Source organism: Diplotaxodon limnothrissa, linkage group LG1 (assembly GCF_057381915.1).
Source record: "Diplotaxodon limnothrissa isolate DT_005_m linkage group LG1, D_limnothrissa_male_GT1.1, whole genome shotgun sequence".
Lineage (NCBI taxonomy): Eukaryota > Metazoa > Chordata > Actinopteri > Cichliformes > Cichlidae > Diplotaxodon > Diplotaxodon limnothrissa.
In genome coordinates, this window is record NC_140596.1 from 40,930,346 (window position 1) to 40,958,047 (window position 27,702).

The window sequence follows — 27,702 nt, forward strand, 5'->3', positions numbered from 1 at the left end:
ATGCATAGATAGATAGTAAAAGATAGGATTGGATATATACAGGTGTATCTACTTTGTCAGTCATCATTACATATGACAGTTTCTTCTGATGTTTATTTTGTTCCTTGAGGATGTTTATAGAAGCCTTTTCTTCTAACTTTTTTGTTTTGTTTTGTTTTGTTTACATTAAATGACATGTTTGACTGTATGCATTTTTTCCAAGGGTATGTACTGATTCTATTATGAACATAATGCTGATTATGCTGTGCGAATGAAAATGTTTTTTAAAAATGTGATAATTAATCGACTTGTTTTATTTTAAAGTCGGTGAACCACGGATGACTTTTTACCTTTTTGGGTTTTGGGCCACACTAGTTGCCGTAGTGACGTCAGCTTATAGAAATCGTCAGTGTCAAGATGGCTACGGAACCAAATAAGACCGAAATCCTTACCATTTTCAAAAGATTAAGATCTGTTCCTACCAACAAGGTAACCGAATACTCACCATCATTGCTTGTGTATTACTTTGTGAGGCTTTTTTATACTGGCAGTCCATGATTAGCTTTGGACAGGAGAAATTACCTGGGAAGCTAGTCGTGTTCTAGCACCTAGCAAGGCCCGGCTACACGGTAAGACAGCTAGCAAAAGCTAATGACTACTAGCCTACCGGTAAAGTAGTCTAACATAAAGGCCACGTATGTGTAAGCTAAGGAAGCTAACTTGTTCCGCTGTGCCACGTCGGGAAAATTATGGGAGAATCGTGAACTAAATAGACTAAACTTTTGATATGTCCGATATTGGGGACTCATTTAGTAGTGGTCGTTAGGTTTGCTTTGAAAGCCGTGAAATTTGACTCATTTCATTGATAAGTATCTGTTAGTGCTAGCAGAGTCTGATGTGTTGGCGCTCCATAACGTTTGTCAGTCAGAACTTCGGTTTTACAGTCATTTGTTCGGTAGGTGTTCTAGCTAACGGTTTACAGAGTGACAGTATAGTTTAAAATTAGATTATAAAAGACGATGGTACTGTAAAGTCATTAAGCGTTCAAAGTAAGTGACGGAAATACATAAGCAATATTATTTTTGTTTATTTATTTTTACACAGGAATGACGTTTTACTTACTCCGAGTCAGGCGTTTGGGCTATATGACCCTGCAAGCCTTTGTCCTGCTGTTTATGAGATTTCGTTTGATTTCTTTTAACTACTCTGTTAGTTTTCATATTAGCAGTGCAGTATGAACAGGTATGTAACAGTGTGTGCAGCAAGTGTGTAACAGGTTAGAGTGAAGATGAAGTCACTTGATAATAACGTTTTCTTTAAAGGCAGAAAAAAAATGTATAATGGATTACAGTCAGAGCTGTAAATGTCTGCGTTTTTATTTTTTCATTGAAAGCATGTGTTTTTTATTGACATCATTTAATGAATGAACAGTACACTGCGACTCTCTATATATGACAGTAATCATTTGAATATCATTTCTTCAATTATACTGTGCAGTACAATTTTCTAAGTAAATTGATCATCTATATCGGTCTTTACAATCCACAGCAAAGATAGTAATGAGAGATCGGGTATCGTTTTCTTGTATACATGTGCTTATAGTAGTAGTAGAAATGGAAGCAGTAATGTCAAAAACATTCATTCATTAATTACTGTGCTTTGTAGAAATTGTGCTTCCTGGCACGTTGCCTGCCTAGAAGCAACACAAAAGCTCTGTCGAAATGGGTGAAACACACCTCAGGCAGCCATGTGCGTGACGTGGATGTTTTGAAACGCACTTCACAGAAGTATTATGAAACGTGGTGTTGGAAAGTCCAAGCATCAGCATTTTATCCCATTATAAAAGCTGGACGTAGTAAATGAAGCCAACCTGAAGTTCTCTCTCATTTTAACAACTGTATATATTGTATGTTTTTTCAATGCAAAGCACAAAGTCGAGTTTTGAAGTTATTTATTTTTTGCTTTTTTAATTTTAGTTAAGATTTTAGTCACCACAGGAGTTTTGCAGTAATGCCCTTACTGCAGTAGTAATGTAGTAATAGTTTTTATGTAATTCTTTATGAATACATGTTACTTCACATTACCAGCAAGAATATCATGTCATTTTAGAACTCTGACATCTCCTTGAAAGTCAATAAATCGATCTGAAGCTCAAAGTACACACCTACAAAATATTATTAGAATTCATTCAAAACCTTTTAAGCTATAGACAAGAAAGAATGACATGCAGGGACGTAATGAACACAGGAGTTGTTGTGTTTTTTGGGTGGAGAACCCTTTTAGTTCAGTAATATTGTGATTAAATGCCATCAACATTTGAAGAAGTCATTATTAGAAATTCTAGGTTCCATCTCCCAACCCTAAAAGAGGTCTGCAGGTTTGGTGATTTTCAGCTCTTTTGGAGTTGATCCATTCTTTTATAGTCAATTTGAAAAATTGGAAATGCACTGCTGGACTTGACTATACTGAACAGGCCAATCACAGGCATTTTGGGCTGATAAATGCAATTTATAGTTACATCTCTAAGGAAGTGCATGCAACATTACAAACAACAAAATAATAAATAAAATTAGACATGCGCGATCTAAACTATGGCATGAAAATGTTACCTTTATTCTGTGTTGTTGGAAGCTATTCTGACATTAATAGGAGGCAAAGTTTTGTGCTGCTGAAAACAGACAATATGATGGTGTAGAGACATTAATTAATATTAATAATCGATTAATAGTAATTAATACAATATTTAACATTATTTCACTTTCAGTCTGAAAAATGCTCCACCTCTTGGCTCTTCACGGTGTGTAAACACTCAGCAGCTCCATGTTAAACTATGTCATTGCTGCTTTTCTGTGACAGTAAATTCAATGAGAAAGTCTTCAGGAATGTTGAAACGAGCTGTTTAAATATAACTGACTGGCAACATTATTATCTGGTGATGATGTTGCTTCTCTTGCTCATATTGCATGATTAGCAGCAGGAAAATGTAATGGACTGTGACCACTTGGGTTGGTCGAGGCAGAAATGTTTCATTAAAATGCTGATGTTCTGTCTGCATAGGTATGTTTTGACTGTGCTGCCAAAAACCCCAGTTGGGCAAGTATTCCATATGGTGTCTTCTTGTGCATCGACTGCTCTGGCATCCACCGCTCACTGGGAGTGCATCTCAGTTTCATCAGGTAAACTTCATTGTACCTCAGCTTTGTAGCTGATCTAAAAATGTGTCGGTTTATGATATTTTAACACAGAAGGAGGGTTTTGTTCTGGGAAAGACTGTTAGTAAATCTGTCCATGTTGACTTTCCACATTGTCCCCCTTTCCTCCGCAGATCCACTGAGTTAGACTCCAACTGGAACTGGTTTCAACTTAGGTGTATGCAGGTTGGAGGTAACGCCAATGCGGTAAGTCTGAACCTGAGTACCAAGTGTAATGAGGTTTTTCTCAAATAAAAAAACAAAACGATTGTTGTCTTTTACCTAAATGAGCCATGTTTTGTGAAGTGTGGCTTTCTGGTACGACACGTCTGTGGTTTCTAATTCTTCTGAAATGTCATTTCTGTTTTTTAAATCTGAAGACGGCATTCTTCCGCCAGCATGGCTGCTCCACAAACGACACCAATGCCAAGTATAACAGTCGTGCTGCCCAGATGTACAGAGAGAAGATCCGACAGCTAGCAAATGCTGCATTGTCTAAATATGGCACAGACGTGAGTATCAATGAAGGGAAAACGTTTAGGAAATGTTTACGTCACTGCAGATGTTATTATTTCTGCGTAGGCTTGCGTGCTCCTAGTTTAATGAGTTGTTGGTACATTGAGGCTCAGTGATAAGAGTGATAAAAGGATTATTAGTGTTTGAGCCATGTGGCAGTTCTAGTTCAAAGTACATGGTAAATGGACTTTTACTGTAACCGAGCACTGAAAGTACTACAAGCTTCATTCACCAGATCATTAATATGCCTTGTCTAACATTTGATTCAGTGGCTTTCCCAAGTACTCTGACATGCAGACTCAAGTAGCCATGGATCGAACCAATGACCATCCTTTTGTTTTATAAACAAAACCATCATTAATTCAGGATCTACTCTACTTCAAAAAATATGAAAAGCTTTTGAATTTACAACACAAGTTTTCCTTTTTGCTGTTGCAGCTTTGGATTGACTCGTCTGCAGGAGGCACGCCTGCAGCTTCTGACAAGAAAGAAACAGACTTTTTTGATGAACACACCCAGGTTTGTTTTTGTTTCTGGTGCTTTTAATGTCACAGCATGTTGTTTAATCACGTCTACAATATTATAGTGTTCCTCACGCAGACGTTCCAGGTTTAATTAGCAACTCATTTTAGCATTTCTTTTACAGTGCACAGAACAGTGGCCTCCATTCCTCTGTTAGTTGTAGTTAAGTCATTTCTAACCAGCTAACCATGGCCCTTTCCATCTTGCAGTGTTTCACTACTCTCTGGCTCACTGGCCATGTCACTGTTGTGGTGGTGCTCGTTATCTGCTTCTGCAGCAGAGTGCTGCAGCTCCACTGGCCTGCAGTTCTTTTTCTGCTCTGGTGCTTATTTAAAGTCTGAACGTGCATCAGGTGGAAAACTGCAGATCAGAGAAAGAACTTCCATCTGCAGCTGCTTTCCGAGACTTTTCTAGTTAGTCTAGACGTTTAGTTAGTGTTTAGTTATTTGTTACAGAAGAGAAACTTGCTGTGTCTGTATTCACCCCGTCTCCTACTGAAATAATACTTACTATAAATTCCACTGTTGGGTCTGTGTTTCCACAAGCCCCGCTAGTTTAGAGACTTATTCTCCGTTTGCGTTTGTTTCACGTGTCGTGTTCAGCGTATGTCAAACGTACAAAACTTAAGAGTCACCAAGCTTTGTATCTGTGACAGAATTGTTTTTGAAATTTAGTTATTGAAATTATTATTATAATGATTAAAATTCTTATAAGATTTTGTGCCTCATTTGGAGAAAAACCTCGTGTGTGTATGTATATGTACAGATGAGCATATCATCTCCTTCCCCATTATGAATCTATAGGAAATGCTGCTTTAGGTATACAAGGCTGATTAAAAGTGTGTGTGTGTGTGTGTGTGTGTGTGTGTGTGTGTGTGTGTGTGTGTGTGTGTGTGTGTGTGTGTCAAACACATTGTTAAAGTTCAAACAAAAGCATTTGAGTAACTAAAGTGTTGAGTTTCACTAGTTTCAAGACTAGTTAATAAGACTAGTCTTCTCAAGACTGGTTTATAACTGCCACGTGGGATTATTACAGTTCATCATTACAGTGAGCTTATAAAATATATGTTGTTGTTGTTGGTCAGATTTTAAGTGTTTCTGATTAAACAGTGAGCCAGGCTTAAGTTGCATCCGTTCTTTAAATTTAATGACATTTATTTTTCAGCCTATTAATGACTGGAACGTTGCACCATCCTCTGAGCCAGAGCAGAACGGAGCCACTCTCACCCAGCAGCTGACGAACACAGCTGCTAAAGGCCAGGATGACACCCGTAAGTAAAATGAATCTTAGTTGTCAGCGTTGCATTGCCAGGTTCATTGTGTTTGGTGTGCTTGCTACCATGCAGACACGCAGACTTGCAGCTCTAATAGCTGTGACTAAATCTAATGTGTGAAAAGGTGATGGGATGAATGAGTCGTTACAGGTCTTTACTTTGTTTATTTCAAAGAGCTATTACTTCATTAAAAGACACGTCCTGGTTAGTTTGGTTGGAACGTGCCCATAGTGATTAGTCATCTTACCTGGAACTGCTGATGTCTTTGAAACCAGTGGGAATCACAGTGCTTCTGCATTTTGGCTTAGTTTTTGTTAATAAAATAAAGAAAAAGTTATAAAATGAAGTCAACACAACCTCACATGAACAACACCACATTATACACAGTATACTTTTTATTGATGTCCTGATATTAAAGCCTTAAAATGGAAAGGGGGTAAACGTCCTTTTTCACATGACTGTTTATTTTCACATTGATCCTGTTTTGAATGCAGCAAATAAATACTAAGAAAAATGCAGTAAGTATGTCTGAAAAATTCTTTTGTTGCTTCAACCTTGTTTTGCTTTTATCTTTTTAGAGCCAGAGGAAGGACCCAGCATTGATGGTTTGAGCACATCACCCAAAGCTGCCATTGGTGAGTGCATTAGCTTCACAGAGCCTCTGTCCTTCTGTAACTGCACAGCTGTTATCTGTAGTTTTTCTTTGTGTTGCCATTTATGTTTCTGTGTATAGATACTTCCCTTACTCTGCTTCGACTGTGTTTATACTTTTGTATCCATACATCCTTTTGTCTGTGTGTTCCTGTGAAGACTGTCCCAGTTTCGAGTCATATTATTCACATTCATTCATAATGATTAGAATATTTCTGTCGTACTGTGAGGCTGGTTGGGAGCTACAGTGGGAGGAATCCCAGGTTCTTCTAGTCGACATGCACAAGTGTCCCCGGGCGAGATACTCAACTTTAAATACCTCCTGATGCATCTGTCAGAGTATTAGTGTGTGTGTGTGGTAGTTCACCTTTAATAAAGCACAGTATCATTAGGTCTGAATGGATGAATCAGTGTTCCTCAAAGTAGAATCGTGTAATAGAAGTACATGCACATTTACATAGTGGGTCATTCTCCACTTCAGTTCAACTCAGTTTTATTTCTTTTGACAACAAAACCATCATTAATGTGCCTTATGTAAGGTACAAAACCGCCTGAGCCTACAGCTGCATAATGTGGGGAAGGTTGAGGGTCACCAGGGGCAACACTTACTATGAGCTTTATCAGAAAGCAAGTTTTATAAGCAGAGAGGCTGTGGGCCTCCAAACATGGAGCAGGTTCCACGTGAAAGCTGAGTCTCCTGCTCTAGTAAAGTGATGTTGTGAAGTCTTTAAAATCATTGAGAACATGAAACATTTTATCTAATATATTAATTAGTACTCTTGTTACCAAGAATCATGATCTCATAATTGAATTGTTTGCGAGTACAAACTAGTATTTATATTAACCCTTTACAGCCGATCGGAGCGGGCACGCTCTGTTTTGCGTAACTATTTTTAAATCCCGGTAGCTCTGCAACCAAGTAAGCTAGCGCAATAATTTTTTTTGCATATGAAACTGGAGGAGTTGTACTTACATCTTATGCCATCAGCTTGTCCTCGGTCACAGTTTCCTTCCACATATAGCTTTGCAAAAACTGCATAAAAATCACTTGCAGCAACAAAAACATGATATTCCAGAAACACGCTTCGCCGATCCAATCAGCTGTTTGTAACACTTCCTACGTCCATCAGCGTGAACTATCACATGACCGCATGACCTGCCCGAAACCGGAAGTGACGTCATTTTGCGGAAATGTAGTTTTTTATGATCGGGGCCTTATGAGCTTGTGTTTTACTTGTTATGTGTTTTAAAAAGTTATGTTTGACTTTATGACTTTCTGTGTCGTTTCTGGGATGCTTAAGACTCATATTGCACTGCTGGAAATAGTTTATTTTGATGCATATGCTGTTATTTTGCAAATTTGCACTATAATATTTTCGTTTTTCCTGCAGTATATAAAAATTGGTGTATTTCAAAAATAAAACTATGAAGACACTCAAAATAAATTTCCTGTGGTGGGAAACTAGTTTGTGTAACTTTTTTGTATTTACAGTTTTGAGGGATAAGCCTCTTAAATTTCTCTAACTAGAAATATATGTTAAAAAAACAAAAACGATTTTCAATTTTTTTGTAGTTTATTGCACTTTTTTGCAATTTATGTAATTACTATGCACCTAATGCAGACATATTATTAAAGTTTGGGCTATAATGGTTGTATTGATGTATAGCAACTTGAAATGCTCCCAAAAATGGCTCCACAGCATGTAAAAATATAATATAAGCTCTGGCGAACTTGGTTCTATGGTAGGTCTTAAAGGGTTAAGTAGCGTATGTCAGAAACAGTATGTGGCTCTTATGGGAATCTTGCTTTTGTTGAACTGCATATTAAGAGTTCCTGAATTTTAATGAATTCATTTTTCTCCTGATTTGACTTATCACTTCTGTAATGCTTCTATCGAGTGTGCATATCCACCACGGGTAGTGTAATCTAATCTGGAACATGAGCATTATGACTGTGCTGACTGGTTTGTCCTGCTCTTTAGAGGACTCCATGCGTTTGTCATCACGTGAAGGATGGACACCTCAAGGTGATACGTGTGGGTGTAGTTTGCACCAGCTGCTTTCTAGCTCAGACGCATGGTTTTGTTGCTTTTATTAACATCTCCTCAGTCACCTCCTGTTTCTCCTACTCTGTCATGTAAACAGTATCAGCTCACTGGTCTTATTTGTACAGCTGTTCAACAAGATACTCTTTGACAAGCATAAAGCTCTTTATTGTCATTGAGTGAAACTTAATTCAAAGTTACTACACTGTGCAAAACGACTACGTACTTTGCCAAGCTGTTGAGATCGTCTGTGTCACCACCGTAATGTGACTGAAAAGTAAAGAGTTTCCTAAATGTCTGTAATGATAGTTGCTGCCTGTCACTCTGAAATTGTTACCAGGATGTGTAACTCTGCTGAGGGCAAAGTGGCTGACTAACATTGGCATTACTGAACACGATGTTCTTGCTGGAATGCAAAAAAAGCTGGTTTTGTGAACCTGAGGTCTAAGTGCTGTGGTGCGGTGCCTTTAACTGAGCAGAACGCTTTTGCTGCACTGATTTCTTTAATTTGTGATTTAGCAATTAAAAACCTTGTGAATGCTGTTTCACTGCAGAAGCATCTTTCACCAAATGTAGGTTGTTTTTCCAGAGCTAATGAGCTTTTTTAACCTCTGCTTTGGCGCCAGATGAAGCTGTTTTCGTGCATAATGAGCCCTGAACTCTGCAGATTGTCTGATGGAGCTAAATGTGAGAAGTCAGTTTCAATTTGTGTTTTATTTATACAGCTATGAATCACAACAACAGTCGCCTCAAGGCGCTTTGTATTGTAAGGTAGACCCTACAATAATACATGCAAAGAAAAAAACCCAACAATCACATGACCCCCTATGAGCAGCACTTTGGCGACAGTGGGAAGGAAAAACTCCCTTTTAACAGGAAGAAACCTCCGGCAGAACCAGGCTCAGGGAGGGGCGGGGCCATCTGCTGCGACCGGTTGGGGTGAGAGAAGCTCACAGCTCCAGCTGCACCATGTTGGACTGCAGCTGGTGATTGTAGTCTCCATTCAGTTTGAAGCATTGGTGAGCTCAGAGTACTGGCACCAGTTCTCTGTGACCTGCTGTGAGTTCTAGTCAGTGGCAGTTTGCATCCGACCTGTAGAGGAGTACAAGAGCGACTGTCTCCAGTGGGAAGGATCAGAGCTAGCTGGACTTTGAAACAGCTGAGGGGATTGTCCACTGAGTAAATTATTGTTGTTAATGTCTGAGACGCAGAAGGATAAAATAAAAAATGAACTCAAAATATAACTGGATGTTCCTCCTGAGTAATGTTTGTGTGGGAAACGCCGTTCTAAAACTAAACAAAGGAATTTTTCCAGGGGAACTCGGACAGTGTCCTGCCCTGATTATTCCAACATTGTTCATGAGTGAAAATATCTCGAGAGATAAAATGATGTTGTAAATGTGTTTTAAAAAGACATTGTCCCATGTGTTACAGATCTGAAACCTTCTATCATTGGGAAAAAGAAGCCCATGGCAGCTAAAAAAGGGGTGAGTCAAACCACAAATATTTCATTGTTTCTCTACCACATGAAGCTGCTGAAAAAAGCTCAGGATTATTTATTTCCTAACATGACAAAAAGTTAGTATCATGAATTTTCCTTCACATTCCCTCTTCTGTGAGTTATCAGCTTAAAGCTGAGGACGCACTTTAACCACGTTTTCCTACTGATGCAGCTCGGTGCAAAGAAAGGTCTCGGTGCCCAGAAGGTGAGCAATAAGAGTTTCTCAGAGGTGGAGAAGCAGGCACAAGTGGCTGAGAAGCTGAGAGAGGAGCAGGCCGTGGAGGCTCAGAAACAAGCCGAGGAATCCATGTAAGAATAAGAGAAAGAATACTCTCCCTTATTTTCATTCATCTAGTTTTTTTTAATGCTAAGCCGTTTTATTCTTTCCAGCCACACACCTCTATGTTTTACCTTAATAAAGTAGCTTTGCTTGAGTCACACACAGCCAGCAGTAAATGGAAAAACAAGCTGAATCAGTGTTCACAGCACGCTGCATACTCGTTATTTAAAACTTTGGCCTTGTTTTATGAACATCCACCACAGTAAAAGGCAAAATAAGAAAAGCATGTAATAAAAATTAAGTCAAATGAATGAATGTTTAAGATGGATCTTTTGTACGTTTTTCCCAATAAAAAAAAAAAATCTAATGTTTAAAATTCTGTTCTGACGGCTGCAGTGTTGCCTCGATGCGTTTGGCCTACAAAGAGCTGGAAATTGACAGAAAGATGGAGGAAAAGAAGCTCCAGAATCTGCAAGGCAAGAAAAAAGAGCAGGCTGAGAGACTGGGCATGGGTTTCGGCAACAGGAGGTAAACACATTTTTCATTTCAGTTTCAGAATTTAGCTGAAGATTCTCGACATATAGGATGCAAGAAAAATGCAATATAGTGTAGCTTATAGCAGCAGATAAGAGTCCATCTGGGAAAGAAGGATTACCACTTGAAAATGTTCATGTGAAAGACCACCTTATAAAGTGCTTCCAGAGGAAATGATGAGGGACAAAATCCTCGCTGCTTGTTATGTGAAAAATCTGAACGTTATTTGAAACAACTATGTGCCCTGAGACTTATTAATTTGACCTTAATGTGGATTCTTTTGTGATGTTTGGTGCAGTTTTCTTGTTTTTTTGGGGCTTTTTTTTCAGCAGGATTTGAATATCGCTAACAAGTTGATTAGTTCATATTTGCACATCTTAATGTTTAAGTGAAATGTGTGTTTAAGATTATACAGTATATGCACATAAGGCAGCCTTTTTTTTTGGTAATGTGCTGGAAAAGCTTGAAAATGGACCTTGAAAGTTCTTGAATTGAATTTGAACCTTGATAATAGTTTTTGCTCATAACACAGGAAGCTAACGCAGAATAGAGGAATGCCAGTTGTTTGTTAGGTCTGTAAATGTGAGCATTTATTTCCTGTTGCAGTGCCGTGTCACATTCAGTGATGTCAGAGATGCAGGTCATCGAGCAGGAAACGCCCGTGGGAGCAAAGTCCTCTTCTCGCTCCAAACTGGAAATGTTTGATGAGCCTGGTTTCACCTCTGGACCTCCAAAGTACGCACAGAACCCACTTATGTATCATGGATTCATTATCTACCACAGAACATAGAGAGAACTGAGTGCACTCCCTTAATAACCCACTGTGTTTTGCATCTTAGATACAAAGACAACCCATTTACAGTGGGAGACAGTTTTGGATCCCGTTGGGATACTGAAGGAGGAACTGCCTCTTTCACCACCTCCTGGGCACTGGAGAAAGATGACCCCAAGGAGGAGGTCACCATCTCTAGTATCCAACCAACTGGAGAGCGGTACACACATATTCACTTGCCAAATACATACATGTCCTTTAGCTTCTGTCTAAAGCTCTCAGCTCTGACGCACGTTCTCAATGCTTAAACTCAGACTCCCCAGCAGAAGAAAAGCCGACGTCTCAGCTTCAGTTTCCGAGTCAAGTGAGGCCAGGCAGAAGTTTGCCAATGCAAAGGCCATCTCCTCAGACATGTTCTTTGGTCGGGAGAGTAGTGCTGAGGTGAGAACCTTTTCGTCTTCATTTCACTATAAAACAGTTCAAATCTAGGGCCTCTGTAGGCTTGTAATTAACATGTCACCTGTCATCTGTTTACTATGTTCTGTTCTTACCTCATGGTTGACCTTTGTTTCATCTTTCTCTCAGTATGATGCAAAGACGAGGCTGGAGAGCATGTCTGGAAGCACTTCCATCAGTTCAGCTGACCTGTTTGGAGATGGCAGTGACCACAAAGGTAAACGTTAACCAGCAGTTCTTATAATGTCAAGGTTCATTTACTCCTCAGCGCTCATCTGCACTTTTGAGCTTCCTCTTCTAACTTGTGTTTACAAAACTATATATTACTCTACGTGAAAATAGGGGAAATAACTAATGATTCAATGCAGAGTGGTGTGTACTCTCATAGAAAGCAAAGAAACACTTAGTGGTTCATGGGAATCCCTCAGCAGCCTGCACCTACTGCAGCATAACTAAGGGAGGATTCAGGGTCACCTGGTCCAGCCCTAACTATATGCTTCAGCAAAAAGGAAAGTTTGAGGCCTAATCTTGAAAGTAGAGATAGTGTCTGTCTCCTGAATCCAAACTGGAAGCTGGTCCCACAGAAGAGGGGCCTGAAAACTGAAGGCTCTGCCTCCCATTCTACTTTTAAATACTCTAGGAACAACAAGTAGGCCTGCAGAGCGAGAGCGAAGTGCTCTAATAGGGTGATATGGTACTATGTAATTATTTATTTATTATTTATGGGATTCAGATTTTAATCTGGATTTAACAGGGAGCCACTATATGGGAGAAATCAAATCAAAATATCACATATGGACTCGACAGTCTCAAACCCCACTGACACTGGATTATTGTGTTAAATCTGCAGACAGGGTCTGTATCCTACACCTTTGGGGAAGGTACAACTACCTCATTGGCAAATGCGATACGTGTGTTTGGCAGTAATGTTGATTAGATCAAGGCTGATACCTTGGTATGAGATATTATCCTTTATGCTTAAAGAAGAGGCTTCGCACATGAGTGCACGAGTACAAATGCAGACAATGTCAGCGTGGATGAAAGCTGTGCTATTCTGCTTTAGTCCCAAATAGACAGCTGATTCTCACTGAAGATGTTAAACCTTCATTCTATCCCCTCAGCCTCCTCGTAGATGCACATTTGGTACAAATTCGTTCTTCAGAAAGCTTGACCTCTGACGTCAAGGTCACTGATTTTCGGTGGATGCACCTGTGGTGTGAATTCAAAAGTCTTGGCTCACCTCATTTTCAAGTTACTGTGATGCTGCCTCAGGCTGAGTGGTAAAAATGATATATGATGACCTCCAAAAAGTTAGTGAATAACAAGAGTGGGATTTCTAACTTGAGCCACGGATTGCTGCATGTAGAGGTGACGTGGCCTACGCTGTTTTCAGCAGAATCACTGCCGTGTGAAACCAGCCTAACTGATTTGGATGTGTGAAAAAGTCCCGTCTGATTAGACTTCTCTGCTCCTCTCAGGAAGAGCCTCAGGCTTTGACAGCGTGCTTCCCTCTGGCTCGGACATCGCTCAGTTCAAACAGGGAGTCAAGACCGTTGCGGGAAAGATGGCTGTCCTCGCCAATGGTGTCATGAACACGATCCAGGTGAGACTGGTCCACGAGACAGCTGCTTTATTTCACTTGAATCCTTAAGTTTGCTCATACTTCTCCTTGTTTTTGTGTTTATTCCCTCCTCAGGACCGCTACGGCTCCTACTGAGCAGCATCGACCGGTGGACTAACACCTGTGTGGAGCCAGACAGCCTCTTGACTGACACGTGCGTTTGGACCGAGAAGATGGGACGAGACATGGACAACAGAAAGTATTGCATGGGAAAAGAAATGTCCGTCACGTCCGTCCTCCATTATTGACAGTTTGAGACAGTGTTTTCTTCTCTCATTCTCATTAGCAGACTCTTTAAGTTTCCATGAGCAAAGCCGAGCGTCACAGGTTGTATTCTTTTCTAAACCAGAGTTTTGTTGTAATTTACTGTTTGGAATACTTTGGTCTTAGATTTTCAAAATGATGCCAGAGTTCATTCTGCTTTATTTTATTCCTTTGCAGAAGTTGTTTATTTCCATTCATATAATCAAATATGTCATGCTAGTTTTTGTTTTATTGTGAGATTTAAAAAAGAGGCAGTATATATTTTAGTGTTATTTGAACAACAATCGCAAACAGTGCTGCTCACTTACTGTGGCACTTGTCCACAGTTTGTTTTCTTCGTAAAGCACTGACTGATTTTCAACTCTTTGAGAGGAATTATGCGTTTCTGTCTGCGTGAAACATGGAAGCATCACATTTTTGATGTGCAAGTTGCTATGGTTACATGCTGTGTTTGAATTAGATTGTGCAGCAGTAAATCCATCATTCCCTATAACAAACTTCCAGCGTGCAATACTGGGAATTAGGGAGGGTTAAATCCAACTCCAATAGGCACTGCAGACAGAATATGCTGTCCCAGCTCAAAACTATAATACTGTATTGACTATGCATCTCCACTCTGCCACCTTCAGCTGTGTTTCACTTGTTTTTGCTTGTTGAACCTGGAGTCTGCCTTGATTTACCCTCAGTGCTTTGATTTTTGGAAAGCTTGTATCTTTTAAGTTCACATATTCAGTTTTAAATAGAAAAATGATCCTCGAGTATTTAACTCGAGGCGAGGAATTCTCTCTAAATTTCACTGCCATGTACAATGCAGTTAAATACAGTGAACTTGAACCGTGAAGATTCACCGCGCTTGTTCGTATCCCATCTTGTCTCGTGTGTTCAGGGCAGACTTTACGTTCAACAAGTTTTGGAAATTGGATAAAATTCGAAAGTAGTTTTTTTTTTTTTTTTTTCCCCCTCTGTCATGCATCAAAGTGTAATTTTGATCACCCCGTGTGTGCGCCCTTCCCATGGTAAAAACGTAGGGCGATAGGATGAAACATTCAAAGCTATTTATTTGTAGGTTACAAAAAGAAACAGTTAATAAAGATCAAAAACCTCTGCTTTGTTTTCACTGACGTCAACTTTCTCACAAACACCCAAAGCTAAACCTGTGGTTGCTGCCGTACTAGATTTTACTCTGTGCAACATTCACACATTTTTATATAAAAGCAGACTTGAAATGAAAATGATCCAAAAGTGGAAAAAAAGTGGGGACGCCCCACAGATTTTAATGCAAAGAAATTGAAGTCAGCCTATTTCAGTCCAGCAACTCAAACTGTGCTGCAGGCTGTAAACATGCAGTTTGGACTGGACAGCCTGGTTCTGCTGTTGGTGTCTTCCAGTTAAAACTGAGTACTTCCTTCCTCACCCAACACTTTCTCATAGGGAGCTGTGTGATTGAACTGTCTAACATTGTAGGTGCTTCAGTATCAAACACTCTCAGGTGAGTTGGTGCTATATAAATAAACCTGAATTAAAGTGAACTGGTTCTGGTACAAGTGATTTAGCTCCCATCTTCCAGCCCTGGAGGTTGTTTGGTGGGAACATGATTACTGTACTGTAGATATGAATCCATTCTGTTTGTGGAAAATCTGAAGAATGACCAGAACAGACGTCTGTTGTTCAATGCAAGATTTATGCTGTTGTATTACAAGCTCTAAGCCTTATAATAGTTTCTAAACTACTGTTGCTTCAGCTCATCCTTAGCGTACGTAAGTGTTTGTTAGCCGACTGTTACTATTAATCACACAGTTTGATTCAAATGTTATAAATAATCAAATTTCATCACTGTTCAACTGATATCTATCCATGTAATTTATCATCCACATTTCACCTAATTACAACAGGGTTGACTTTTTTTTGCTTTCCACAAAAAGAAAAACCTACTGAATTTATCATCTGTGGTTTTCTTCCAAAGTGTTGCTTCAGTGTTTGTTTTTAAATCTAAAAGGTAAAAAAAAAAAAAAAGCTGGAATAATTCAGATTTGGGATTTTAATGTTGATTAGAAAAAAAGAAAAAGACCACAAGAAACAGGAAAAAATGCAGCTAACCTCAGACTAACCTGCCAGTCGGTTATTCAACTGTAATTTTGAGCATTTGGAAATCTATAAATTACCAAAAAGCAAGAACAATAATAACAAATTATATTTGTGCATGCAGACTGTCAGCAAATGAGAGCAATTGTGTTGAGTTCATGTATTATGAAGACATGCTTTGCTTTAACCTGTATAACGTGTAGGCTCACTGTATTTACATGGGTCCACCTTCCTCTCTGCAGCGAGCTGCTGAAATACATCATCTGTTATTGACAGATAAAGCAGTGCAATGATGGGCGGAGTTCACAAAGAGATTCTGCTATAAATCAGGCTCATAGTGTGTCTACACTGCAAAGATTTAGGACATATTTTGTGTACCAAAAAACTTGCTGAGCGCTGGGATTTTAATTATAACTGTAATGATTTCATTTTTGTCCCTCACTGCAGGCCAGTCATTTCCAATCATTTTATCTGATTTCTGAGGAATTATTGCAAGAGTCTGTGTCTCTGTTCCATCCTGGCAACTGATGGGTCCTTTGTGCAGTTTCTCCAGCTGATTAGCAAACGTCAAAGATCCGAGTGCAGGTTTTAGCCCCAGTTGTAGAAGTAGATCTTCTGCCAGGTGGGGAGATAACCCATCAGAGGACCTGAACACAGAGACAACACAATCAAACCCAGCACTAATAGTTCATGAAATCATGTATCATATGGTGGAACAACAGTGCCAAAAAAACAAGAAAAGAAAAAGATCTCTCTCCATGTATCCATATATGTGTACATGTATATATGCAGGAATGAGTGTGTTGCTACAAAAATGCAGAGAAAAGGACAATTAACAATGGAAGAGAGGTCTGTAGGTCTGTCCGACAGAGAAACTGCAAAGAAAGTCAAGGTGTCAGTGAGTCCAGTTTCCTCCTCCTGCACTCAGAAACAAACTGTGACAGGAAGTGCAGACCCAAAGACACGACTGGATCAGAGGACACGTTTCTGTGTGATCGGCGGCTCACAGCACAACAGCTTCATCGCAGCTTAACAGAGGTCGTAGTAAGAAAGGCTCAGTCTCAACTGTGAAGAGAAGACTTTGAGCTGCAGGTTTGACAGGACGAGTTGCAGCAATATAATTAAAAAAAATACATTTAAAAACAGGCCTGGGAGCGCGAGGGACTGCGCTCCTCTGGACTCTTTCTTAATAATAAACTCTGCCTGTGATAAGTAATGTGACGGTACGTTTTAGAAAAAGAAAAAAAACAAATAAAAGTGAATTATCATATCATATGTATAACACTGTAATAATGTATCGCAGGTATCACCTGTGATTGGCCTACCTGTGAAAAGTAACATCTCATAAAACTTTACAGTATTAGAAACAAAACTGAGGACAACCTCTAAAGAAAGCAGCTGAAAGAAGAAAACATATATATATGATAATGTGATTACAGTGGTTTTTGAGAGAAGATGGTATTAGAGATAAAGTCAGATGGATCATCTGTGGCAACCTCTAAATGGAGAAGCCGAGAGAATAAGATAGATATGATAATGCAGTTTCAGTGGATGTTACTGGATTTTTAGTGTCGATGCACATTCACGTGACTTTCAAATGAAGTGGATTCTCCCACATGTTAACTCAAGGTTCATACACCTTTTTCAGGGTCAAATTCAAGCACTGTTTAAGCACTTTCAAGGTCCATTTTCAAGCTTTTCCAGCACACTTCATATAAACTTAAAACACACATTTCACTTAAAAATTAATATGTGCAAATGTGAAGTTCATTCATTCAAAACTAACTGTGAGATGTTTGACTACATTGCTCTCTGGATTATTGTTACAGTCCTAAATGATCAGCTTTAAAGTGTTTGTGCTAATAACACCATGTACAGTAAGACAGGCATGGAGAACAGCACTGACGGGAGGCTTTGAACAGATGACACACTCAGTTCAATTCAACATATAAGACTTTAAGAACGCACAAACATCGACCTAAAATCTATTTATTCAGTCCATCACCTGTCATAGAATTATGTCAAATAATAATGTATTGTTCATCTCCCTTAAATAAACAGGCAGCCTTGAAATATGAAATATTCATATACAAAAAACACATATACATGTGTCTGTCGTCTCCGTAGCTGATAGAGCCCCACAGGCCTCAGTGTGAGCTTGAAGCCATTCATAATGTTTAAGTTGTTTAATGTGTCGGTGCTCACGATAAACAGACTTTGAATGAAAGCCGAGGAACTGCCCATATGGATCAGTCTGTCATATTGCTATTATTCCCCCTAAGCTGTTGCCAAAGACACCAAGTTAATAAAATCTAAGCATTTTCAAGGATTTCAAGCACCCGTACGAACCCTCTAAACTCATTTCGTCTGTTTCAAATTAAAGAAATCATTTCACCTGATTATTTTAGGCAATTTCAGGTGACAATGTCTCATTTCTCTCTCACACGCACAAATGTTTACAGTACGCATTACGAAGTAGAACTCTGAAATGCATTCAATTTTCAAAAGCTGCTATTTTTTAAAGTCACAATTTAAGTTGTTCTACAAACAGCTTTAAGACGTCTAAATTCTCGACCGTTACAGCAACGCAAGGCAACACCGTGCATGAAGAATGAGCACACGGTTCTACTTACGTGCCACAAGCCCGACTCCTGGAACATGATCAGCCAAAAGTCTGAGCAGGAACAGAATCTTTTCCCTGCACATGAAGGAGTAAAAAGTAACACTGTTAAGAGTGAAGGAACAAGAATTACAATACTGTGCAAAAGTCACCAGCCACTCCTTTTATTTGGGGAGGTGGGTGGCTTCAGGAAGGTACTGACAGGCTTCCTGCTCCTGTAGATGAAACACGAAGCAAACCATCGTCTAGTATGTACCACCAGCTCCAGTTTAGGACATCTGTCACCTGTATTTGTCTGATACATCCTTAGTGCAGGGGGAGGGAGGCCCCTATACATCCGGGCCTTGTAATGAACTAGGTCACCCAACTGCAGCTCACCCAGCCCAAAGCCCCACTAAACCAGGCCGGCAGGACCCATCAGGCCCCACCCATCCCCCAGCTACAACACCCCCACCATCCATCACCGCCTCAACGCCCTGTAACGCCCAATACAAAGCCTTGATACAAGCGATACCCCTTCATTGCATGCCATCCCCAATGAAGACGCCAGGAGGGGTACACGCACCAAAATCCACCCTTAAATGCCACAGAGGACCAGACAGGACAGACACAGTAGGAGTGAAAAAGGAAAAGAGAGGGCCGACAGCACAGAGCCAACCACCAGGATCTCCCCACGCCAGTCTTGCCCCAATGCCTCAATTCCATCTAACCTGCACCCTCTCGTCCCAGCCTACACGACCAGCACCAAGAGGAGGTCATAGCCCACACAGGCCCAGAGGACCCACCCACGGTCCCCCAGAGCAGCAGAAACCATTGGGAGGTTTCTTTACATTTAGGAAACCTTCCTGAAACGGTATAACCTCTGGATTCTGCCGTTCTAACGAGCTTGAAGGTTAATATTTGGTATGACCAAATTTATTTTTCAACACAGCCTCAACTTTCTTCGTTTTTAGGTTCTTCTTGATGAACGTTCCAAAGGTTTTCTTTGGACTTCTTTTTGTTAAATGATTCTGCTTACAAACAAACAAAACAGCTCATGTCTAAAGACATTTTTCGTAAGACTTTTAAAAAGCATAAATAACCATTAGTCTAGACTTTTGCACAGTACTATTTTCTACAGATTGTACAATTATTTATGTCATCCTAATTTTAACACTTTTCAGAAGACGATATAAAACCGCTGAAAACACCACTTAACCACAGATACTTACTCAGAGTATTTGTCATAGAAGGGGGAACGCAGAAGGTAGTAGAACAACAGAAAGGCTCTCCTCCTCATCTCGGCCCTCTCCCATCGATTTTGAAATTTGATGTCGCTGAGCGCAGCGAAGCTGGAAGAAACAGGACAAGCAGCTGAAACGACTTCACGATCTCCTCTAACACTTCGATGCCTCACAGCACACATCCTGAGCTGCTGCTTCATGTTTGTAACTCATTGTTTACTTGTCTGGATGATTGTCCCTCCTGCAACAGCTACTGTGACATCCAGACTGTTCTTCACATTTCCCTGTGATTTTGTTATAAAACAAGTAAAATGCTCATTTATTACAAATTAAAACCGATGGATGAAATTATTTATTCTAATTAAGACCAGTCCTGCTGTGACTTGTATGCAGTGTTGGTCAAGTTACTTGAAAAAAGTAATCAGTAACTAATTACTGATTACTTCCCCCAAAAGTAATCCCATTACTTTACTGATTACTTATTTTCAAAAGTAATTAATTACTTAGTTACTTTTTAAAAACATGATTTACAACCTGAAGAGGTGATAAAGTGATAGATCTTTCAGCCCAATTCTACTTTTTCTACATAATCCATCATACAAAATGTAATCAAATGGAAAAGTCTCTTTTTAAAACTTGTTTTATTAGTTTTAATCTTTTAACTTTATGCATCAAGCAAACATTTAATTATATGCAACATTCTCTGACTGGAAGAAATTAGTTTAACATTTAAACCTATTTTCTACACATTCCAGCTCATAAAATAAAATATTTTTTGTGTTTACACTCAGTCTTTCAAATAGATGCAAGTAAAACACAGCAGAAAATAAATAAAGTCAAAGACTCAGCGGTCCTGTTGCTCTATTTTCACCTGTATAGCAGGCGGAGGTTTACCCTGGTGCAGGTGTGCCGCGGTCAGTGGAAGAATCCGCGAGTTTCTCTGTGAGTTTCCCATTACGTCGTAGCTACTCGGTGCTTGTTGGAAGTTTAGGGTTTTTTCGCTGTAAAAAGAAGTTTTCTTCCCACGCACAACGGACACTAATGTTTTTGTCACTTTTTATGGAATCAAACTCAAAGTAAGGTCAGTACTTCCACGCTTTAAACGCTGCACGCTCATACTCTCTCCCGCAATCGATATATTATCCATTGTTGATCTGCACACAGCTGTTGTCACCAACGTCGCACTCGCTTACGTCACTATCGTGAGACATTCTCGCAAAAAATCACGGTTTTAGTAACGCAGTAACGCAGCGTTCCTACGGGAAAGTAACGGTAATCTAATTACCGTTTTTGCAATAGTAATCCCTTACTTTACTCGTTACTTGAAAAAGTAATCGGATTACAGTAACGCGTTACTGCCCATCTCTGCTTGTATGTGGCACAATATAAAAGGTGGATGTATGTGTATTTGGGTACTACGCAGATTGTTTGTTTGGTTATTGTCCTGTCTCAACTCCATCCTCCACCCGCACACATTTTCCTTCCAAGATAATAATTAATAAGTTCTTATTTGATAATGAAGTAGCCAACTGGAGGACTGCAAAAGAGGAACTCGCTTACCTGGATAGTTCAAGGACTCCAGAGATAAGCCATGGCTTCCAAGACTGTTTTCCAAAGAGTCCAAGGCAGAGTACTGCAGTTGGGAAGAACTGATTTAAGGAAAATTATAATAACTTCCCACAAGAGCAAAGTGCAGCCATCTGTAAATGGATATTTATATGAGGCCAGAAAGTCTGAAAACCTTGACCTGTTCCAGGACTAAGTACTTAACTGCTTCAGACTGATTCTCACTGCTTATAAGAAGCACACTCTGGCTCGCAGTCTGCCATCTAGAGGTGACGGTGATATTGCAGCTTTCCAATCCACAGTGTATTTCTGTCAAAGCTGTGGTGGTTTCACAGCAAAGTGTCATTTTAAAAATGTTTTGAACTGTTTATTACTGACATGACAAATATGAATGGACATGAAGGATGTATAAAAACGTTTTCCACTGTTGAAAAAACAGAAATGTTCAAAGGCTAAGAGGGAAAGATGGCATTTGTGATTTTAAATAAATAACACTGGTCCACACAGAGGATGCTACAAAATATGTTTGCTTTTAATCTTCTCAAAAATATTATTAATGCAGTGCAGTTAAAATATCTGCTCTTACTCCAACTGTAAACTTCACACTGAACTTTCTTGTTCGAGTGTCACCAGTGGTGTGTTTGTCCTGAGGTACACGCTTTGGCTGTAAACGTCATCCCCACCTCGTTAACTGTTCACCTGCCTCAACGTAAGAACAGCAAAGATCCCACTGAAAGCACAAAGTCCAGCTGAACAGAATCAAGCTTCTGGGATTTCCTTACCTGGATGATTGAGCGCGTTTAAGAAATATCAGGAATAACAGAACTTTTGTTTAAACAGGTATGGCAACACAGAGAGAGGAAGGTAAGGATACAGTGCGCCAGGGGTCGTCCGATGTACACAGACTCAGCAATTGTCTCTTGGAGCCCCAGAGGTGTTGGTTGGCTGTTGAGTGTTTCCTTTAAGCTGCTCCTTTGCTTTTTGTGACTCTGTGCTCCCCAGAGCCGGGTCTGCAGCGAGGGAGCTGCCACATCACCAACACGGGACAGATCACGCACAAAAAGCACAGAGTTAGAGGTGCATCTTTATTCCGCCTCCTGACACTCGCTCTACAACATTTGCGGATTTTCCTGTCTAACAGCAAAGTAAAAAAATAAATGAACAATGTCTATTACTTTAATCTACAGGACAGAATGAAGTTCATTAAAGGTTTTAACATGAAGACATTTGGTCACTTTTTTGTTTCAGTTACAAATTCAAATCAACATTTTTGAAAACAAGCAGCAAACAAAAGAAGAAAAAACTTTGTTTCTTTTTTTCTTTTTACAGTTTACCACAAAAAAGTTCAGGAATACTTCACATAGCATTGTATAAGTGTTTACTGCTAAAACAGCTGACTATCTATGAACAGGTAATGCAATCAGCCAGTTTTGTAAACCCCTTAAATTAGAGCTGAAAGTCAGCAATTCAATCAGATCTTGAGGACATATTCTCGAGGAGACTTGTGGGGCTAAATACAATAACCCAAGTTCTGTCTGAATTTATAAGAATTTAAAGTCTGCCTACACGACTTCACCACCCCATACATCACATTGATATATAGCAGAAAACTGGCCAGACAACAGAAGAAGCTGAATCACAGTCGTTTATATGCACGGTGAAGATGTTGAAGGAAAATTCTAAATGAAATAAACATCAACATCTGGGACAGATAGAGGGGAACAACATGGAATGGATAAAGCATAGTGCAATTTAAGAACCCTGCTCTTAAATCAAGTGAGGAGGTGATATGAGCTAACAAAGAAGCTTAAGGACAACCTGGTGTTAGTTGGCATTAAGAGATTTCTCAGAAGCCGGCCTTTGTTCAGACAGAAACTGGATATTTTCAAATACCACACCAGCTGAGTACCACAGGATTTGGTTTTAGGCTTAATTGTCAGGCAGCTTGAATCTTAAGAGGTTAAAATGTTTTAAAGAGTTTAAACCAAACTTACCACTGCCGAGCGGCCTAATGACTCGTCCTGACCTCTGGCCCACAAAGCAGGTGTCTTCCTGCTGCTCTGTGTTACTTTCATCTATGGAGAAAAGCGTTAATTTAGCCTTCACGCACAAATCACAGAGCGGGAAGTGAGAAATGTCATTCGTTTGTGTGCTTTAAGGAAGGATTCATTACTTTTGAGGGAGTCTCTGAGCTTTAGCATACAAGAAGCGCTGCTAGCACGTGTTTACTTTATCAGGCTCTTGCCTTTATTTACTTATTTAGCCCAAGTTACTCAGTTAGTTTCAGCAACTGGGCTAAAATGCTTCCCTGCAGCTCACAATAGAAATGCTAACAGTCAAATGTGACAGGATTCTGGAGCCATTATGAATTCACATCTGATTTTACATTCTTCAATTCAAAACAAAACGTCTCACAGTCATTGAAGGTGCAGGCCATTTTATAAAAGACAACTGACCTTCACCAGCAAAGTCTCCACCTCTGTCAAGGGGGATTATGGGAGGTGAAGTCTGGATGCCAGATTTGTACCACAGAAGAAGCACAATCCGAAAAACTGCCCTGTGAAGGAGTCACATAAGATGTCTGTTCTCAGTCATCCAGGTCACGGTAGTCTAAGGAGCTCGGAAAGAAAAGCGACTGGACTCATTAAAAGTTTCTTGAAGATTTTTCACCGCTCATCTGAGAAGCTTCTTGAAATGTCTTCACTTTAAGAAGTCCAGTCGCTTTTCTTTCCGAGCTCCTCAGAAGTCACATAAAAAGCATTTAAAAACTATTCACAACTTAAGGATTTAAAAAAATAACAATTATAACCTTCAAAATCTGGAAACAAATAAATCTAGAGAAAACTTCAAAGAGCACTTTGAAAAGCGTAGTCTTCCACCGAGTCACTCCCAGCTACTCACTACAAGGCCAAAAATATGTGGACACGCAATGAATGCTAAGGTTCTTTTAAATTCATGATGCCAAATTTAAAACCAGTCTTTGTGGAGTCCTTTGACAGCTACACTGTCATGTTGAAACAACCACAAAGATGGAACACCATTTGTCTAACACAGACTATATTTTGTGCCTATGCATTAAAGCAATAGGCACAGAAGGAAAGCTATTGTCCTCCTTTTGAACATGTACAGTAATTTTTACTTTTCCATTTTCCAAAAAAATAACTTAAAATGTAGCCTGTGCAAAATCAGTATCAGTGTTTTATAATTTCAAATTAAAGTCAAGTTTCCAAGCCATACTTAAAAATCTGAATAAGTCCAATGACAAGCCATCGTCCAACTTCACCCCACAGCTTACAGGCCCCCATCTCCAGGAAGACCTCCACATACTCCAGCACAGACAGCCACGTCAGGAGCCTCTGTTGAGAGATGGACTAGAAACACCACAACACAAAGGATGGACGACTTATTAGATGAAAAAGGATGAAACCCTCACTTCTTCCCAGAACAACATCCTGTGCACAGTTTCTGAAGTCTTTGTATAGTTTCTTTACTGAAGGAAACCGTACAGTAAAAGATGGATGCAGCCATGGTGATGTTAGCCATTGGTTTCTCAGCCCATCTATTTGAGCCTCAGTGTTAGTGTTTTGGTTGCTGCAATGTTAGTTTTAAAAACCAGAAGTTAACATATTTGGAAAACAGGGTGGAGTGCTACGTCCTCGGCTCACACTAGCAATGGTTACCAAGCTGCATTCTGAAAGCCGTACAGAAGGAACAGGCAGGCACACTGCTACTCATCACAAGCCAAGCTTCTTGGATGAGCTTTAGCACAATTTAATCACCCGACTATAGTGTTTATGAAGGGAGTACAAAAGTATAAAGACCAAAAACTACTTTGTACCAATCTGGTTTACTGATCATTTGATGCCGGGCATTATGGAGCCTTTGGAATCAGCCTTAAGCAGCTACAGCTGGATATTCAGACACATATTTAGATGAGAAGGCCTGGCTCACAGTCTCCACTCTAATTTATCCCAAAGGTGAGGTCAGGACTCTGTGCAGGCCAGTCAAGTTCTTCCACACCAAACTCACTCATCCATGTCTTTATGGACCTTGCTTTGTGCACCGGTGCGCAGTCATGTTAAAACAGGAAGGGGCCATCCCCAAACTGTTCCCACAAAGCTGGGAGCATGAAAATGTCCAAAATGTCTCGGTATGCTGAAGCATTAAGAGTTCCTTCTAATGAAACTAAGGCGCTGAGTGCTTAAAAACACCCGCACACCATAATCCCCCCTCCACCAAACTTTACACTCGGCACAGTCCATCAGACTGCCACCGCTCTAGTGTCCAGTGGCAGCGAGCTTTAAACCACAGAATTCAATGGCCTGGATGGGTAAGTGAATACTTTAGCAGTACAGTGTATTTGTCCTATTGTGCTCTGGTAAATCCTATAGGGTCACTAAAACTATAAAAACTGATCATGGTAACAATAGACTAAGACCATAAGTTTTTTTTAAGCATCTCTTTAGAATTTCTAGTTTTTATTGCTGCACCACAAAGGACAGCCATTTCAATTTCACTGCACTCTTCTGCAAAGAGAGTAAATGCTTTTCTTTTCTACTGTACTGTGAGAACTGGTTTTTGTTTGAATGAAAGCAGAGCTCACCACAGGGAAGGTACATCTCAGCCCTTTGCGCAGAATGTGGTCATTGAATAGCACCAGGAGATTGGAGGCAGAGTACACTACAAAGGTAAAAAATGACGATGAAAATATTTGAATAGTACACACCTATATACAGTATGTTCATTTGTGGACACATAATGCTTAGAAAACTGAACAGAATGCATAGTGATAATATAACCTGTAAAGTTTCCTCACCGCTCAATGTTAACATCAAATTATAGTCCATTATTATTCTCAAGTAAGTATCCTGTAATATAATTAATCTGCAAACCATTTATGTCCATTATGTAACTGAGGAAAAAAATATTTCAAAAAGTTTTATAATGCTAAAAATAAATAGATGTTTATTTTGTTTCGTATAATGTTTTGGCGCACAGGCTGGGAGAGGGTCACCATTCTCCAATCAATGTAAAACAGGACATAATCTGGGATTTGAGAGAACATGATGTCTCTCCGGAGATCTCTGAGCCTTCTGGCTTTTCAGAATTTATGTATTCATTCATATTTCTTCATTCACATGGCAAACTCCTACTAATATATAAGGCGTTGATGCAAGAAAGAACTAACTAGTCTCTGTGTTGGTCCTTAACATCTACTTACCTAGTTCAGATATTTCATGGGAATCTGTAAATCTCCCTGCAAAATACAAACAAAGAAAACATGCCGTCATTCATTTTGCACTGCACGAGCACTTGTAGCTAAAGTGAAACTAACAAGAGATCTGGAGAGTTCACCTCCCAAAAAACAATCATAAGTCCAGTTGAGCTTTTGCATTACTTCTAAACAGAGAACCCTAATCCCAACACACTGTATAAACCTGCTGCTGCGACTGACCTGCGAGCAGGTAAGAGAGAGTGCGCACGGTACTCTCCAGCTGCGCGGTGGCAGCTGGGTTTCTCCTCACATACTCGGTGTAGCGTTCATAAATGCGCGTCACTTTGTCCAGATACTCCTTAACGTGAGACATTTCAGCTTTCTCTGAAAGACACACTCTGCATTTAACCGCTGTGCTCACAACAGACCAGCTAATCTACTTGTGTGACTTCTTACTCCTATATTCCAAAAGTATATCGTAAACGTCCGCTTCTTCTTCTTCTTCTTCCGCCTGCCATTGCTTTTGGCAAACAGCGAAACGGTGCATTACTCCCACCAACCGGTACGGAGTGTGGACCGAAAAGTAAATGTCTTTCAATATGATCCAGATCAGAGGATTTAACCATCACTGTACCGAGGAGGAGGTTTTGGAGTTGAACTTGTCAGCACCTGACACTCCTGTTAGTGTAATGTAAGATGTTCAACAGTTTCTTCGTCTCCACAGTAATTACTTTTTCCTGTACTGCGTTTCCATGTCATAAATAATGTTCTGTTTAAACTAGTGTGCCCACGTCTGAGTCTAATATGACCATCCTCTCCTGCTCCTTCCTGTTTCTCATTTTTCATAGATTTTCTTTGAACACATGAAAGGCAGTCCTGTTCGTTTAATAATCCTCATCGGTGGATGTCGCATAAAAAGTTAGGACGCGTGCCAAAGTCAGAGGTTAAAAGTGGGACTGTGTTTTTTGTTTTGGGGGGTTTTGCCACAACACCAGAATGACTGCAGGTGTCCCTAAGTTGCGGTTGTGGTACTTCAGCATGTACCTCTAGTGAAGAGGAGCATAAAGGGAGTGAGATTTTTTTAAGTGGCAGGTAATTTCAAATATAGCATTTCTATCAGCTCAACAAAAATCAGCCAACACACAAACTGTTTGTGTGACGTTTGTCTCACAGGTCCAGCTGCTGCATCTCACAGGGAGAGAGAAAAAAGAGAGCCAACTTCACTCAGAGATGGAGAAAGCTAGGAAAGACAGGACAAGACGGGAAGAAGAGAGGTCAGATCTAAAGGTAAGGACTGATAAGTGATGTTTGATGAACTGGAAATTTGAAGCTTAAAGAACAGTGTGTGACTGGTGCACAGTAGCCGTGGGTTCATGGTCAGAGTTAGGTTA

At 39.9% G+C, this 27,702-nt stretch overlaps 2 protein-coding genes across 4 annotated transcripts; one reads left to right on the forward strand and one right to left on the reverse strand.

The window, feature by feature from the left end:
- The first annotated feature begins 384 nt into the window (after nucleotides 1-384).
- Nucleotides 385-14,738, forward strand: arfgap2 (ADP-ribosylation factor GTPase activating protein 2). Of its 3 annotated transcripts, none has more exons than XM_085350414.1 (17): nucleotides 385-468; nucleotides 3,037-3,155; nucleotides 3,305-3,377; nucleotides 3,551-3,682; nucleotides 4,125-4,205; nucleotides 5,373-5,478; nucleotides 6,060-6,116; nucleotides 8,115-8,168; nucleotides 9,612-9,664; nucleotides 9,851-9,987; nucleotides 10,355-10,486; nucleotides 11,099-11,227; nucleotides 11,332-11,484; nucleotides 11,579-11,705; nucleotides 11,850-11,937; nucleotides 13,199-13,323; nucleotides 13,417-14,738. In XM_085350414.1, the coding sequence occupies exons 1-17, from the start codon at nucleotides 397-399 to the stop codon at nucleotides 13,435-13,437; spliced, it is 1,659 nt and encodes a 552-aa protein (XP_085206540.1). In that variant the 5' UTR covers nucleotides 385-396; the 3' UTR covers nucleotides 13,438-14,738. The 3 variants fall into 3 exon arrangements, with proteins under 3 accessions (XP_085206540.1, XP_085206546.1, XP_085206551.1); XM_085350420.1 differs by having other exon boundaries at nucleotides 8,115-8,159; XM_085350425.1 differs by lacking the exon at nucleotides 8,115-8,168.
- Nucleotides 14,739-15,607: 869 nt separating this feature from the next.
- Nucleotides 15,608-26,796, reverse strand: pex16 (peroxisomal biogenesis factor 16). Its single transcript, XM_085358535.1, has 11 exons — nucleotides 26,552-26,796; nucleotides 26,318-26,353; nucleotides 25,700-25,776; nucleotides 24,334-24,467; nucleotides 23,553-23,653; nucleotides 23,091-23,171; nucleotides 21,971-22,120; nucleotides 21,091-21,163; nucleotides 19,519-19,638; nucleotides 18,321-18,385; nucleotides 15,608-16,334 (listed from the first exon to the last, which is right to left on the reverse strand). The coding sequence occupies exons 1-11, from the start codon at nucleotides 26,682-26,684 to the stop codon at nucleotides 16,276-16,278; spliced, it is 1,029 nt and encodes a 342-aa protein (XP_085214661.1). The 5' UTR covers nucleotides 26,685-26,796; the 3' UTR covers nucleotides 15,608-16,275.
- Between the last annotated feature and the right edge of the window lie 906 nt (nucleotides 26,797-27,702).